The sequence below is a fragment of the Agelaius tricolor genome, unplaced genomic scaffold (genome assembly GCF_023055355.1).
Source record: "Agelaius tricolor isolate 1412-34295 unplaced genomic scaffold, bAgeTri1.0.p SCAF_130, whole genome shotgun sequence".
Lineage (NCBI taxonomy): Eukaryota > Metazoa > Chordata > Aves > Passeriformes > Icteridae > Agelaius > Agelaius tricolor.
In genome coordinates, this window is record NW_027269390.1 from 21,406 (window position 1) to 39,028 (window position 17,623).

Below are 17,623 nucleotides of genomic sequence, written 5' to 3' on the forward strand. Positions count from 1 at the left end.
AACCTGGTGAGAGACCCCAGACCCACCTGGGCACGGGGGGCGCCCCCAGACCCACCCAGGCATGGGGGGATCCAACCACAACCTGGTGAGGGACCCCAGACCCACCCTGGGGACGGGGGGCTTCAACCACAACCTGGTGAGACCCCAGACCCACCCGGGCACGGGGGGCGCCCCCAGACCCACCTGGGCACGGGAGGATCCAACCACAACCTGGTGAGACCCCAGACCCACCTGGGCACGGGGGGCTCCAATCAGAACCTGGTGAGAGACCCCAGACCCAACTGGGCACAGGGGGCACCCCCAGACCCACCTGGGCACCGGGGGCTTCAATCAGAACCTGGTGAGAGACCCCAGACCCACCCGGGCATGGGGGGCTCCAACCACAACCTGGTGAGGGACCCCAGACCCACCCGGGCATGGGGGGCTCCAATCAGAACCTGGTGAGAGACCCCAGACCCACCTGGGCACAGGGGGCACCCCCAGACCCACCCGGGCACGGGGGGCTTCAATCAGAACCTGGTGAGAGACCCCAGACCCACCCGGGCACAGGGGGCTCCAACCACAACCTGGTGAGAGACCCCAGACCCACCCGGGCATGGGGGGCGCCCCCAGACCCACCTGGGCACGGGGGGCTCCAACCACAACCGGGTGAGGGACCCCAGACCCACCCGGGCACGGGGGGCTCCAATCAGAACCTGGTGAGACCCCAGACCCACCTGGGCACAGAGGGCAGCCCCAGACCCACCCGGGCACGGGGGGCTCCAATCAGAAAATCAGAACCTGGTGAGGGACCCCAGACCCACCCGGGCACTGCCCCGGGGGCTTCATTGGGTGCTGGGAAAGGGGGGGGGGGGGTCACCCACCCTGGACCCCTGGGCTGGGGATGACACCCTGGGGAGGTGACAGAGGGTGGCACCGTGGGGTGACACCATGGGGACATGCCAGGGGTGGCACTGCAGGGTGGCAGAGGCTGTGGGGACCCGGGGGTGGAGGTGACACCTTGAGGAGGTGACAGAGGGTGACACCGTGGGGTGGTGGCAGAGGCTATGGGGACCCTGGGGTCTCTGTGACACCCTGGGGAGGTGACAGAGGCCATGGGGACACGGGGATGGGGGTGACACTTCAGAGGGTGGCACCGTGGGGTGGCAGAGGCTGTGGGGACACGGGGGTGGAGGTGACACCTTGAGGAGGTGACAGAGGCTGTGGGGACACCCTGGGGTGTGGGTGACACCCTGGGGAGGTGACAGAGGCCGTGGGGACCCGGGGATGGGGGTGACACTTCAGAGGGTGGCACTGTGGGGTGGCAGCAGCTGTGGGGACACCCTGGGGTGTGGGTGACACCCTGGGGAGGTGGCAGAGGCCGTGGGGACCTGGGGGTGGGGCTGTCCCCGTGCCACACGTGTCCCCTGCGCTGATGTGTCCCTGTGTCACCCGCCTGTGCCACCGCCTTAATCTGCTTTGTCACCTAATCCCGGCTGAGCCGCCCCAGTCACCCACAAAGGGGACACTGGGAGGGGACTGGGGAGGGCCCAGTGTCCCTTGTCACCCTGAGGGGGGGGACAATGGGGCGGGACACCCCAAATGTCTCATCTGGTGACCCCCGAAGAAAGGGACGGTGTCCCCAAATGTCCCAAAGTGTTCCTGTCCCTTGTCCCCAAAGGGAAGGGGACACTGGGAGGGGCTGAGGGGACAGAGAGGTCCTGAAATGTCCTCCTGGAGAAGGGGTCAGGGTGACCCCAAAAGGGGAAGGGGACACTGGGTGACCCCAAAAGGGGGAAGGGGACACTGGGTGACCCCAAAAGGGGGAAGGGGACACTGGGAGGGGCTCAGGGGGTCCCCGAGTGTCCTTGTCCCCAAAGGGAAGGGGATGCAAGGGGGGGTCCCTGTCTCTTGTCCCCAAAATGGGACAAATGTCCCTGTGCCATCCCTCAGGACAAGGGGGTGCTGGGGAGGGGGGACCCCAAATGTCCCCAGGGTGGAGGGGTCAGTGAGGGTCCCCAAATGTCCCAAAAGGGGACACTGAGCAAGGAGGGGACAGAAATGGCCTGAAATGCCCTCCTGGAAAAGGGGTCAGGGTGACCCCAAAAGGGGAGGGGGACACTGGGTGACCCCAAAAGGGGAAGGGGACACTGGGTGACCCCATAAGCCCCTGAATCAGGGGGTGCTGACCCCCACCTGCTCGTTCTGCCCCCTCAGGAGCAGGTGGAGCTCATGTTCCTCATCATCCTCATGATGGAGCAATGAGGGGACGGAGATGGCCTCCTGGAGAAGGGGTCAGGGTGACCCCAAAAGAGGAAGGGGACACTGGGTGACCCCAAAAGAGAAAGGGGACACTGAGTGACCCCATAACTCCCTGAATCATGGGGTGCTGATCTCACCTCACCCTCCATGCTCCCCAAGGAGCAGGTGGAGCTCATGTTGCTCCTCATCATCCTCATGGTGGAGCAATGAGGGGATGGAGATGTCCTCCTGGAGAAGGGGTTGGGGTGTCCCCAAAAGGGAAAGGGGACACTGGGTGACCCCATAACCCCCTGACTCATGGATTACTGACCCCACCCTGCCCATTTTGCCCCCTCAGGAGCAGGTGGAGCATGAGGTATTCCTCATCATCCTCATGATGGAGCAATGAGGGGATGGAGATGGCCTCCTGGAGAAGGGGTCGGGGTGTCCCCAAAAGGGGAAGGGGACACTGGGTGACCCCATAACCCCCTGACTCATGGGGTGCTGACCTCACCTCACCCTCCATGCTCCCCAAGGAGCAGGTGGAGCTCCTGTTCCTCATCATCATCCTCATGATGGAGCAATGAGGGGATGGAGATGTCCTGAAATGTCCTCCTGGAGGAGGGGTTGGGGTGTCCCCAAAAGGGAAAGGGGACACTGGGTGACCCCAAAAGAGGAAGGGGACACTGGGTGACCCCATAACCCCCTGACTCATGGATTACTGACCCCACCCTGCCCATTTTACCCCACAGGAGCAGGTGGAGCATGAGGTGTTCCTCATCATCCTCATGGTGGAGCAAAGAGGGGATGGAGATGGCCTCCTGGAAAAGGGGTCCCCAGAAGGGAAAGGGGACACTGTGTGACCCCAGAAGGGAAAGGGGACACTGGGTGACCCCATAACCCCCTCACTCATGGGTTGCTGACCCCACCCACCCATTTCACCCCTCCAGGAGCAGGTGGAGTACGTGTTCCTCATCATCTTCACCGTGGAGACCTTCCTGAAGATCATCGCCTACGGGCTGGTGCTGCACCCCAGCGCCTACATCCGCAACGGCTGGAACCTGCTGGACTTCGTCATCGTCATCGTCGGGTCCGGGCCGCCTCTCCGGGGGACGCGGGGGGGACACAACCCCGGGGACAAGGTGGCCCCAGGAGCTCTGTGACCTCCTGGTGTCCCTGCAGGCTGTTCAGCGTCATCCTGGAGCAGGTGTCCCACAAGCCGGGGGACGCCCACCACATGAGCGGCAAGCCGGGCGGATTCGACGTCAAGGCCCTGCGCGCCTTCCGCGTCCTGCGCCCGCTGCGCCTCGTCTCCGGCGTCCCCAGTGAGACCTGAGGGGGACAAATTCGGGGGGTTTGGGGTCTCCCATCAGCTTCTTCTCCTTCAGCTTCTTTTCCTTCAGCTTCTCCTTCAGCTTCTTCTCCATCAGCTTCTCCTTCAGCTTCTTCTCCATCAGCTTCTTCTCCATCAGCTTCTTCTCCTTCAGCTTCTCCTCCTTCAGCTTCTCCTCCATCAGCTTCTCCATCAGCTTCTTCTCCATCAGCTTCTCCTCCATCAGCTTCTCCTCCATCTACTTCTTCTCCTTCAGCTTTTTCTCCTTCAGCTTCTTCTCCTTCAGCTTTTTCTCCTTCAGCTTCTTCTCCATCAGCTTCTTCTCCATCAGCTTCTCCTTCAGCTTCTCCTCCTTCAGCTTCTTCTCCTTCAGCTTCTTCTCCTCCAGCTTCTTCTCCTTCATCTTCTTCTCCATCAGCTTCTCCTCCATCAGCTTCTCCTCCATCTACTTCTTCTCCTTCAGCTTCTTCATCAGCTTCTTCTCCATCAGCTTCTTCTCCTTCAGCTTCTTCTCCTTCAGCTTCTCCTCCATCAGCTTCTCCTTCAGCTTCTTCTCCTTCATCTTCTTCTCCTTCAGCTTCTTCTCCTTCAGCTTCTTCTCCATCATCTTCTTCTCCATCAGCTTCTCCTCCATCAGCTTCTCCTTCATCTTCTTCTCCTTCATCTTCTTCTCCTTCAGCTTCTTCTCCATCAGCTTCTTCTCCTTCAGCTTCTTCTCCTTCATCTTCTTCTCCTTCATCTTCTTCTCCCCCAGCTTCTTCTCCATCAGCTTCTTCTTCAGCTTCTTCTCCATCAGCTTCTCCATCAGCTTCTTCTCCATCAGCTTCTTCTCCTTCAGCTTCTCCTCCTTCAGCTTCTCCTCCTTCACCTTCTTCTCCATCAGCTTCTTCTCCTTCATCTTCTCCATCAGCTTTTCCTCCATCTACTTCTTCTCCTTCAGCTTCTCCATCAGCTTCTTCTCCATCATCTTCTTCTCCTTCTGCTTCTTCTCCTTCAGCTTCTTCTCCATCAGTTTCTTCTCCTTCATCTTCTCCTTCTGCTTTTTCTCCTTCAGCTTCTTCTCCTTCAGCTTCTCCTCCTTCAGCTTCTCCTCCTTCAGCTTCTCCTCCATCTTCTTCTCCATCATCTTCTTCTCCATCATCTTCTTCTCCATCAGCTTCTCCTCCATCATCTTCTTCTCACCCCCCCTTTCCCCGTGTCCCCCCCAGGTCTCCACATCGTGCTCAACTCCATCATGAAGGCCATGGTGCCGCTGCTGCACATCGCGCTGCTCGTGCTCTTCGTCATCATCATCTACGCCATCATCGGCCTCGAGCTCTTCATCGGCCGCATGCACAAGACCTGCTTCTTCATCGGCTCCGGTGGGTGGGGTCACACCGGGGCTGGGACCCCCGGATCTGGGGCACCCCAAGGGTCAGGGGCACCCCCAGGGTCAGGGACACCCCAAGGGTCAGGGGCACCCCCAGGGTCAAGGACACCCCAGGGGTCAGGGGCACCCCCAAGGGTCAGGGACACCCCAAGGGTCTGGGGCACTCCAAGGGTCTGGGACACCCCCAGATCTGGGACACCCCCAGGGTCAGGGACACCCCCAGGGACACCCCCAGATCTGGGACACCCCCAGGGTCAGGGACACCCCCAGGGACACCCCAAGGGTCAGGGACACCCCAGGGGTCAGGGGCACCCCAAGGGTCAGGGGCACCCCAAGGGTCAGGGACACCCCCAGGGTCAGGGGCACCCCCAGGGTCAGGGACACCCCCAGGGACACCCCCAGGGTCAGGGACACCCCCAGGGTCAGGGACACCCCAAGGGTCAGGGACACCCCCAGGGACACCCCCAGGGTCAGGGGCACCCCCAAGGTCAGGGGCACCCCCAGATCTGGGGCACCCCCAGGGTCAAGGACACCCCCAGGGTCAGGGGCACCCCCAAGGTCAGGGGCACCCCAAGGGTCAGGGACACCCCCAGATCTGGAGCACCCCACGGGTCAGGGGCACCCCAAGGGTCAGGGACACCCCCAGGGTCAGGGACACCCCCAGATCTGGGGCACCCCAAGGGTCGGGGACACCCCAAGGGTCAGGGACACCCCCAGGGACACCCCCAGGGTCAGGGGCACCCCCAAGGTCAGGGGCACCCCCAGATCTGGGGCACCCCAAGGGTCTGGGGCACCCCCCTGAGTCCCCTTTGGTGATCCCCGGGTGCTCCAGGTCAGGGATTGGGATCCTCACACTGAGGACTCCACACCCCAAAAATCCTGAGAGCCCCACACGCCCACAGCAGGGACAGGAATTTTATCAAGAACACGAATTTTAGCAAGAACACGAATTTTATCAGGAACACGAATTTTAGCAGGAGCAGGAATTTCCAACAAGAATTTTCAGCAGGAAAATGAATTTTTAAGGGGAATTTTCTGCAAGGACAGGAATTTTCCACAGGAATTTTCAGCAGGGACAGAATTTTTAACAGGAATTTTCAGCAGGAAAATGAATTTTTAAGGGGGAATTTTCAGCAGGTTCAGGAATTTTGAGCAGCAAAGGGAATTTTGAGCAGGAATTTTGAGCAGGGGTAGAATTTTTAACAGGAATTTTTAGCAGGAACAGAATTTTTAAGGGGAATTTTCAGCAGGGACAGGAATTTTCAACAGGAATTTTCAGCAGGGACAGGAATTTTATCAAGGACACGAATTTTAGCAGGAGCAGGAATTTCCAACAAGAATTTTCAGCAGGAACAGAATTTTGAACAGGAATTTTCAGCAGGAACGGGAATTTTGTGCAGCAAGGGGAATTTTGAGCATGAATTTTGAGCAGGAATTTTCAGCAGGGACGGGAATTTTGAGAAGGAATTTTCAGCAGGAATTTTGAGCAGCAAAGGGAATTTCAAGCAGGAATTTTGAGCAGGAAGGAGAATTTTGAGCAGGAACGGGAATTTAGAGCAGGAATTTTGAGCAGGAATTTTCAGCAGGAAGGGGAATTTCGAGCAGGAATTTAGAGCAGGAATTTCGAGCAGGAATTTTGGACAGGAATTTAGAGCAGGAATTTCGAGCAGGAATTTCGAGCGGGAACAGAATTTTTGAGCAGCAAGGGGAATTTTGAGCAGGAATTTTCAGCAGGGACGGGAATTTAGAGCAGGAATTTTGAGCAGGAATTTCGAGCAGGAATTTGGAGCAGGAATTTTGAGCAGCAAGGGGAATTTTGGGCAGGAATTTCGAGCAGGAATTTTGAGCAGGCACAGAATTTTTAACAGGAATTTTGAGCAGGAACAGGAATTTAGAGCAGGAATTTTGAGCAGCAAGGGGAATTTTGAGCTGGAATTTTCAGCAGGGACAGGAATTTCGAGCAGGAATTTTGAGCAGGAACGGGAATTTTGGGCAGGAATTTCGAGCAGGAATTTTGAGCAGCAAGGGGAATTTGGAGCAGGAATTTGGAGCAGGAATTTTGAGCAGGAACGGGAATTTTGAGCAGGAATTTTGAGCAGCAAGGGGAATTTTGAGCAGGAATTTTGAGCAGGAATTTCGAGCAGGAATTTTGAGCAGCAAGGAGAATTTTGAGCAGAATTTCGGGCAGGAATTTTCAGCAGGGATGGGAATTTAGAGCAGGAATTTCAAGCAGGAATTTCGGGCAGGAACGGGAATTTTGGACAGGAATTTTGAGCAGGAATTTTGAGCAGAATTTCGAGCAGGAATTTCGGGCAGGAATTTCGAGCAGGAATTTTAACAGGAATTTTGAGCAGGAATTTCGAGCAGGAACAGAATTTTTGAGCAGCAAGGGGAATTTCGAGCAGGAATTTTCAGCAGGAACGGGAATTTTGAACAGGAATTTTGAGCAGAATTTTGAGCAGCAAGGGGAATTTCGAGCAGGAATTTTCAGCAGGAACAGAATTTTTGAACAGCAAGGGGAATTTGGAGCAGGAATTTGGAGCAGCAAGGGGAATTTGGAGCAGGAATTTCGAGCAGGAATTTGGAGCAGGAATTTGGAGCAGGAATTTTGAGCAGCAAGGGGAATTTTGAGCAGGAATTTGGAGCAGGAATTTGGAGCAGGAATTTCAAGCAGGAATTTCGAGCAGCAAGGGGAATTTCGAGCAGGAATTTGGAGCAGGAATTTCAAGCAGGAATTTGGAGCAGCAAGGGGAATTTGGAGCAGGAATTTGGAGCAGGAATTTGGAGCGGGAGCACCCATTTCCGCAAGGCCGAGGTTCCACCCGCACAATGCCCAGGAATTCCCGGCACCCTCAGGCGCCCCTTTGGGACACTCAGGGGGCCCTGCCCTGCCCGGGGCTGTCACCGGGGTCCCTGTCCCTGTCCCCAGACCTGGAGTCCGAGGACGATCCCTCGCCCTGCGCCTTCTCGGGGCACGGGCGCGCCTGCCTGCAGAACAACACCGAGTGCCGCGGCCGCTGGGAGGGCCCCAACGGCGGCATCACCAACTTCGACAACTTCTTCTTCGCCATGCTCACCGTGTTCCAGTGCATCACCATGGAGGGCTGGACTGATGTGCTGTACTGGGTGAGACCCCTGAGAGCCCCAAAATCCTTATAAACCATCCCTGAGTTCCCCCAAATCCAGTGCATCACCATGGAGGGATGGACGGATGTGCTGTACTGGGTGAGACCCCTGAGTGCCCCAAAATTCCCATATAAATCAGTGAGAGCCCCAAAATCCTTATGAACCATCCCCGAGCTCACCGTGTTCCAGTGCATCACCATGGAGGGCTGGACCGATGTGCTGTACTGGGTGAGAGCCCTGAGAGCCCCAAAATCCTTACAAACCATCCCTGAACTCCCCCAAATCCAGTGCATCACCATGGAGGGCTGGGTTGATGTGCTCTACTGGGTGAGAGCCCCGAAATTCCCATAAAAATCAGTGAGACCCCCAAGAATCCTCACACAAATCAATGAGAGCCCCCAAATCCAGTGCATCACCATGGAGGGCTGGACTGATGTGCTGTACTGGGTGAGAGCCCTGAGAGCCCCAAAATCCTTACAAACCATCCCTGAACTCCCCCAAATCCAGTGCATCACCATGGAGGGATGGACGGATGTGCTCTACTGGGTGAGAGCCCCGAAATCACTGAGACCCCCTAAAGTTCTCATATAAATCAGTGAGACCCCCAAAATCCTTATGAACCATCCCCGAGCTCACCGTGTTCCAGTGCATCACCATGGAGGGCTGGACCGATGTGCTGTACTGGGTGAGAGCCCCGAAATTCCCATAAAAATCACTGAGAGCCCCAAAATTCCCATAAAAATCAGTGAGAGCCCCAAAATCCATATAAACCATCCCCGAGCTCACCGTGTTCCAGTGCATCACCATGGAGGGCTGGACCGATGTGCTGTACTGGGTGAGAGCCCTGAGAGCCCCAAAATTTTCATATGAATCAGTGAGACCCCCAAAATTCTCACACAAATCACTGAGACCCCCAAAATTCTCATAAAAATCACTGAGACCCGTAAAATTCTCATATAAATCAGTGAGACCCCCAAAATCCTTATGAACCATCCCCGAGCTCACCGTGTTCCAGTGCATCACCATGGAGGGCTGGACTGATGTGCTGTACTGGGTGAGAGCCCCGAAATTCCCATAAAAATCACTGAGACCCCCAAAAATCCTCACACAAATCACTGAGAGCCCCAAAATCCAGTGCATCACCATGGAGGGCTGGGTTGATGTGCTCTACTGGGTGAGAGCCCTGAGAGCCCCAAAATTCCCATAAAAATCACTGAGAGCCCCAAAATTCCCATTTAAATCACTGAGACCCCCTAAAGTCCTCATGTAAATCATTGAGCTCCAGCAAAATCCTCACATAAATCATTGAGATCCCAAAATTCTCATATAAATCATTGAGACCCCCAAAATCCTCACATAAATCACTGAGATCCCCAAAATTCTCACATAAATCATTGAGACCCCCAAAATCCTTACACACATCCCTGAGGTGCCCAAATCCTCACATAAATCATTGAGAGCCCCAAAATTCTTACAAACCATCCCTGAGTTCCCCCAAATCCAGTGCATCACCATGGAGGGCTGGGTTGATGTGCTCTACTGGGTGAGAGCCCCGAAATTCCCATAAAAATCAGTGAGACCCCCAAAATTCTCATATAAATCAGTGAGACCCCCAAAATCCTTATAAACCATCCCTGAGTTCCCCCAAATCCAGTGCATCACCATGGAGGGATGGACGGATGTGCTCTACTGGGTGAGACCCCTGAGAGCCCCAAAATTTTCATATGAATCACTGAGATCCCCAAAATTCTCATATAAATCACTGAGAGCCCCAAAATTTTCAAAACACCTTCCTAAGTCCCCCAAATCCTCACACAAATCAGTGAGACCCCAAAATTCTTACATAAATCACTGAGAGCCCATCAAATCATTGAGCTCCCTAAAATCCTCACACAAATCACTGAGACCCCCAAAATCCTCACATAAATCAATGAGACCCCCAAAATCCTGACATAAATCATTGAGACCCCAAAATTCTCACATAAATCAGTGAGACCCCCAAAATCCTGACATAAATCATTGAGACCCCAAAATTCTCATATAAATCAGTGAGACCCCCAAAATCCTTACAAACCATCCCTGAGCTTACTGTGTTCCAGTGCATCACCATGGAGGGCTGGACTGATGTGCTGTACTGGGTGAGAGCCCCGAAATTCCCATAAAAATCACTGAGACCCCCAAAAATCCTCACACAAATCACTGAGAGCCCCAAAATCCAGTGCATCACCATGGAGGGCTGGGTTGATGTGCTCTACTGGGTGAGAGCCCTGAGAGCCCCAAAATTTTCATATGAATCACTGAGATCCCCAAAGTTTTCATATAAATCAGTGAGACCCCTAAAATTCCCATTTAAATCACTGAGACCCCCTAAAGTCCTCATGTAAATCATTGAGCTCCAGCAAAATCCTCACACAAATCACTGAGACCCCCAAAATTCTCACACAAATCAGTGAGACCCCCAAATCCTCACACACATCCCTGAGCCCCCCAAAATCCTCATAAAAATCCCTGAGACCCCCAAAATTCTCATATAAATCATTGAGAGCCCCCAAAATCCTCATACAAATCACTGAGACCCCCCCAAAATCCTCAGAACCCCTCCCTGAGCCCCCCAAAATCCTCATACAAATCAGTGAGACCCCCAAAATCCTCACATAAATAATTGATCCCCCCAAAATTCTCATAACCCCTTCCTGACCCCCCAAAATCCTCACACAAATCCATGAGACCCCCAAAATCCTCACACAAATCATTGAGACCCCAAAATTCTCATATAAATCAGTGAGACCCCCCAAAATCCTCACACACATCCCTGAGACCCCCAAAATTCTTATAATCCCTTCCTGAGACCCCCAAAATCCTCACATAAATCAATGAGCCCCCCAAATCCTCACATAAATCAATGAGACCCCCAAAATTCTCATTACCCCTTCCTAAGTCCCCCAAATCCTCACACAAATCACTGAGCCCCCCAAAATCCTCATAAAAATCTCTGAGCCCCCAAAATCCTCAAAACACCTCCCCTGAAACCCCCAAAATTCTCACATAAATCCCTGAGACCCCCAAAATTCTCATAAAAATCACTGAGACCCCCCCCAAAATTCTCACATAAATCATTGAGACCCCCCCAAATCCTCATAACCCCTCCCTGAGCCCCCCCAAAATCCTCATACAAATCACTGAGACCCCCAAAATCCTCACATAAATCATTGAGACCCCCCTAAAATCCTCATAAAAATCCCTGAGCCCCCCCAAAATCCTCACACAAATCACTGAGACCCCCAAAATTCTCATAACCCCTCCCTGAGCCCCCCAAAATCCTCACACAGATAATTGAGACCCCCAAAATCCACATAAAAATCACTGAGCCCCCCCAAAATCCTCACACAAATCCATGAGATCCCCAAATCCTCACACAAATCACTGAGACCCCAAAATTCCCATATAAATCAGGGAGAGCCCCCAAAATCCTCACACAAATCAGTGAGACCCCCCCAAAATCCTCATACAAATCCCTGAGCCCCCAAATCCTCACATAAATCATTGAGACCCCCCAAAATCCTCATATAAATCAATGAGACCCCAAAATCCACATAAAAATCACTGAGACCCCCCCAAAATTCTCACACAAATCACTGAGACCCCCCAAAATCCTCACATACAAATCACTGAGCCCCCCTAAAATCCTCATACAAATCAGTGAGACCCCCCCCAAAATCCTCACACAAATCCCTGAGCCCCCCAAAATCCTCATAAAAATCCCTGAGACCCCCCAAAATCCTCACATAAATCATTGAGACCCCCCAAAATCCTCACATAAATCACTGAGACCCCCAAAATCCTCATAACCCCTCACTGAGCCCCCAAAAATCCTCACACAAATCCATGAGATCCCCAAAATCCTCACATAAATCACTGAGACCCCCAAAATCCTCACACAAATCACTGAGACCCCCAAATCCTCATATAAATCATTGAGACCCCCAAATCCTCACATAAATCAATGAGACCCCAAAATCCACATAAAAATCACTGAGACCCCACCAAAATTCTCACATAAATCATTGAGACCCCCCAAAATCCTCACATACAAATCACTGAGCCCCCCTAAAATCCTCATACAAATCAGTGAGACCCCCCCCAAAATCCTCATAAAAATCCCTGAGACCCCCAAAATCCTCATAAAAATCCCTGAGACCCCCCAAAATCCTCACATAAATCATTGAGACCCCCCTAAATCCTCACATAAATCATTGAGACCCCCCTAAATCCTCATATAAATCACTGAGCCCCCCCAAAATCCTCATAAAAATCCCTGAGCCCCCAAAATCCTCATATAAATTATTGATTTCCCCCAAAATCCTCAGAACCCCTCCCTGAGCCCCCCAAAATCCTCACACAAATCCATGAGATCCCCAAAATTCCCATATAAATCAATGAGACCCCCTAAAATCCTCACATAAATCACTGAGCCCCCCCAAATCCTCACATAAATCACTGAGACCCCCAAAATTCTTATAACCCCTCCCTGAGCCCCCAAAAATCCTCACACAAATCCATGAGATCCCCAAAATCCTCACACAAATCATTGAGACCCCAAAATTCTCATATAAATCAGTGAGATCCCCAAAATCCTCACACACATCCCTGAGCCCCCCAAAATCCTCATAAAAATTCCTGAGACCCCCCCAAAATTCTCACATAAATCATTGAGCCCCCCAAATCCTCACACACATCCCTGAGCCCCCCAAAATCCTCATAAAAATTCCTGAGACCCCCCCAAAATTCTCACATAAATCATTGAAACCCCCCCAAATCCTCAATAAATCAATGATACCTCCCAAAATCCTCACACAAATCCCTGAGCCCCCCCAAAATTCTCTGATTTTTTTGGGGGACCCCCCGTTCACCCCAACTTTGCCCCCCAACAGATGCAGGACGCCATGGGGCACGAGCTGCCCTGGATTTACTTCGTCAGCCTCGTCATCTTCGGCTCCTTCTTCGTCCTCAACCTCGTCCTGGGGGTGCTCAGCGGGTGAGGGGACACAAATCGGGGTTTGGGGATTTTTTTGGGGGTTTTTTGGGGTTTTTTGGGGGGTCACACCTTGGCATTTTTGGGATTTATTGGAATTTTTTGGGGATCACACCTTGGGATTTTTGGGGATTTTTGGGGGGGTCACACCTTGGCATTTTTGGGATTTTTTGGAATATTTTTGGGATTTTTTGGGGGGTCACACCTTGGCATTTTTAGGATTTATTGGGACTTTTTGGGGGGATTGCACCTTGGCATTTTTGGGGATTTTTGGGGATTTTTTGGGGATTTTTTGGGGATTTTTTGGGGATTTTGGGGGGATTTTTTTGGGGGGGTCACACCTTGGCTTTTTTGGGATTTTTTGGGGGGATATTTTGGGGGGCGTCACACGTTGGCATTTTTGGCATTTTTGGGGGGTCACACCTTGGCATTTTTGGGGATTTTTTGGGATTTTTTGGGGATTTTTTTGGGATTTTGGGGGGATTTTTTGAGGGGCGTCACACGTTGGCATTTTTGGCATTTTTTGGGGGTCACACCTTGGCATTTTTGGGGGGTCACACCTTGGTATTTTTGGCATTTTTTTGTGGGTCACACCTTGGCATTTTTGGCATTTTTGGGGTGTCACACCTTTGCATTTTTGGGGGGGGTCCGCCTTGGCATTTTTGGGATTTTTGGGGATTTTTTGGGGGGGGGTCACACCTTGGCATTTTTGGGGATTTATTGGGATTTTTGGGGGATTTTGGGGGGATTTTTTGGGATTTTTGGGGGATCACACCTTGACATTTTTGAGGGCCACATTTTGACATTTTTGAGGGTCACACCTCGGCATTTTTGGGGTTATTTGGGGGGTCACACCTTGGCATTTTTGGGGATTTTTTGGGATTTTTTTGGGATTTTTTTGGGATTTTGGGGGATTTTTTGGGGGGCGTCATACCTTGGCATTTTTGAGGGTCACACCTTGGCATTTTTGGGGATTTTTTGGGATTTTTTTTGGATTTTTTTGGGATTTTGGGGGGATTTTTTGGGGGGCGTCATACCTTGGCATTTTTGGGGGTCACACCTTGGCATTTTTGGGATTTTTGGGGGGGATCACACCTTATAATTTTGGGGATTTTTTGGGATTTTTAGGGGATCACACCTTGGCATTTTTGGGGATTTTTTGGGATTTTTTTGGGGGATTTTGGGGGGATTTTTTGGCATTTTTGGGGGGGTCACACCTTGTCATTTTTGACATTTTTTGTGGGTGTCACCCCCGTGCCCCCCTCCGCAGCGAATTCTCCAAGGAGCGAGAAAAGGCCAAAGCCCGCGGAGATTTCCAGAAGCTCCGTGAGAAGCAGCAGCTGGAGGAGGACCTGAGGGGTTACATGGACTGGATCACCCAGGCCGAGCTGGAGGGCGATGAGGAGGAGGGAGAGCACGAGAGGCACCGTGAGCGGGGCTGGGGGGGTGGTTATGGACGGCTGGGGGGGACCCCAAAATCCTGAGCACCCCAAAACCCCCGTGGGGTTTTCTTTGCCCAGGTCTGACGGCTGAGGAGCTGATGGGGAAGAGGAAACCCAGGCTGAAGTGGCTGCGCCACGCGAGTCATTCCACGGACACCCACGGTAGCACTGGGCACCCCAAATTCCCTGAACCCAGACCTGGGCACCCCGAAACTCCCAGACCTGGGCACCCCAAACTCCCTGAACCCAGACCTGAGCACCCCAAAACACCCAGACCTGGGCACCCCAATTCCCTGAACCCTGGCACCCCAAAACACCCAGACCTGGGCACCCCGAAACTCCCAGACCTGGGCACCCCAAAACACCCAGACCTGAGCACCCCAAAACTCCCAGACCTGGGGCACCCCAAAACTCCCAGACCTGGGCACCCCGAAACTCCCAGACCTGGGCACCCCAAATTCCCTGAGCCCTGGCACCCCAAATCACCCAGACCTGGGCACCTCGAAACACCCAGACCTGGGCACCCCGAAACTCCCAGACCGGGGCACCCCAAACTCCCAGACCTGGGCACCCCAAAACTCCCAGACCAGGGCACCCCAATTCCCTGAACCCTGGCACCCCGAAACTCCCAGACCTGGGCACCCCAAAACACCCAGACCTGGGCACCCCGAAACTCCCAGACCTGGGCACCCCAATTCCCTGAACCCTGGCACCCCAAAACACCCAGACCTGGGCACCCCGAAACTCCCAGACCTGGGCACCCCAAACTCCCAGACCTGGGCACCCCGAAACACCCAGACCTGGGCACCCCAATTCCCTGAACCCTGGCACCCCAAAACACCCAGACCTGGGCACCCCGAAACACCCAGACCTGGGCACCCCGAAACACCCAGACCTGGGCACCCCAAATTCCCTGAATCCTGGCACCCCGAAACTCCCAGACCTGGGCACCCCGAAACTCCCAGACCGGGGCACCCCGAAACTCCCAGACCTGGGCACCCCAATTCCCTGAACCCAGACCTGGGCACCCCAAATTCCCTGAACCCTGACACCCCCACATTCCCTGACCCCAGCCCCCCAAATTCCCCAGTTTAACCAGTGCCCCCCCAGTCCCCCCAGTTTAACCAGTGCCCCCCAGTTTAACCAGTGCCCCCATTCCCAGTGCCTCCCAGTTTAACCAGTGCCCGCCAGTGCCCCCAGTTTAACCAGTGCCCCCCAGTGCCCCCCAGTTTAACCAGTGCCCCCATTCCCAGTGCCCCCCAGTGCCCCCCAGTTCAACCAGTGCCCCCAGTTTAACCAGTGCCCCCCCCCAGTTTACCCAGTGCCCCCATTCCCAGTGCCCCCAGTTTACCCAGTGCCCCCATTCCCAGTGCCCCCATTCCCAGTGCCCCCAGTTTACCCAGTGCCCCCATTCCCAGTGCCCCCATTCCCAGTCCCCCCAGTTTACCCAGTGCCCCCATTCCCAGTGCCCCCATTCCCAGTGCCCCCCAGTTTACCCAGTGCCCCCATTCCCAGTGCCCCCCAGTTTACCCAGTGCCCCCCAGTTTACCCAGTGCCCCCATTCCCAGTGCCCCCATTCCCAGTGCCCCCAGTTTACCCAGTGCCCCCATTCCCAGTGCCTCCATTCCCAGTGCCCCCAGTTTAACCAGTCCCCCCAGTGCCCCCCAGTGCCCCCCAGTTTACCCAGTGCCCCCATTCCCAGTGCCCCCAGTTTAACCAGTCCCCCCAGTGCCCCCCAGTGCCCCCCAGTTTACCCAGTGCCCCCATTCCCAGCGAGCCTCCCGGGCAGTGAAACCACCTCGGTCAACACCGAGACCGTGGGCGAGGAGGAGGCGCCGCCGACCGCCTGCGACCGCTGCCTGTGAGAGCCCCAAAAAAACTCCTGAGAGACCCCTGGGAGACCCCAAAAAACCCCCAGGAGACCCCCGAGAGACTCCTGAGAGACCCCTGAGAGACCCCCAAAAAAACCCCCGGGAGACCCCCAAAAAAACCCCTGAAAGACCCCCAAAAAACCCTCGAGAGACCCCCAAGAAAACCCCTCAGAGATCCCCGAGAGACCCCCAGAAAAACCCCTGAGAGACCCCCAAAAAAACCCCCGGGAGACCCCTGGGAGACCCCCAAAAAACCCCCAGGAGACCCCCAGGACAGCCCCACAGACCCCTGAGAGACCCCTGAGAGACACCCAAAAAAACCCCTGGGAGACCCCCGGGAGAACCCCAGAACAGCCCCACAGACCCCAAAAAACCCCCAAGAGACCCCTGAGAGACCCCCAAAAAAACCCCTGAGAGACCCCAAAAAAACCCCTGAGAGACCCCCAGAAAAACCCCCAGGAGACCCCTGAGAGACCCCCTAAAAAACCCCCGGGAGACCCCCAGGACACCTCACAGACCCACGGGACCCCTGAGAGACCCCTGGGAGACCCCCAAAAAAACCCCCGGGACCCTTGAGAGACCCCCAAAAAAGCCCTGAGAAACCCCTGGGAGACACCCAAAAAAACCCCGGGAGACCCCCAAAGAAACCCCTCAGAGACCCCCGAGAGACCCCCAAAAAAACTCCCGGGAGACCCCTGAGAGACCCCCAAGAGACCCCCAAAAAAACCCCTGGGAGACCCCCGGGAGACCCCTGAGAGACCCCCAAAAAAACCCCCGAGAGACCCCCAGGAGAGCCCCGAAAAAACCCCTCAGAGATCCCTGGGAGACCCCCAAAAAAACCCCTGAGAGACCCCCGGGAGACCCCAAAAAACCCCTCAGAGACCCCCAAAAAACCCCCAAGAGACCCCAAGAGACCCCTGAGAGACCCCTGAGAGACTCCCGGGAGACCCCCAGAAAACCCCAGAGAGACCCCCAAAAAAACCCCTGAGAGACCCCTGAGAGACCCCCAAAAAAACCTCCGAAAAACCCCCAAAAAAACCCCTGGGAGGCCCCAAAAAAACCCCCGAGAGACCCCTGGGAGACCCCCAAAACACCCCTGAGAGACCCCCGGGAGACCCCAAAAAAACCCTCGAGAGACCCTCGGGACAGCCCCACAGACCCCTGAGAGACCCCCAAGAGACCCCCAAAAAACCCCTGAGAGACCCCCAAGAGACCCCCAAAAAACCCCTG

At 54.3% G+C, this 17,623-nt stretch overlaps 1 protein-coding gene across 1 annotated transcript in view; it reads left to right on the forward strand.

Annotated features, from left to right (window-relative positions):
• CACNA1F (calcium voltage-gated channel subunit alpha1 F) overlaps positions 1-17,623 on the forward strand; it is a 56,951-nt gene that overhangs the window by 7,827 nt on the left and 31,501 nt on the right. Inside the window, 8 exon segments of the mRNA XM_071420250.1 lie at positions 3,171-3,310; positions 3,403-3,545; positions 4,762-4,914; positions 7,852-8,048; positions 12,980-13,083; positions 14,351-14,508; positions 14,601-14,684; positions 16,296-16,383. Coding sequence (XP_071276351.1) covers positions 3,171-3,310; positions 3,403-3,545; positions 4,762-4,914; positions 7,852-8,048; positions 12,980-13,083; positions 14,351-14,508; positions 14,601-14,684; positions 16,296-16,383 — 1,067 coding nt within the window.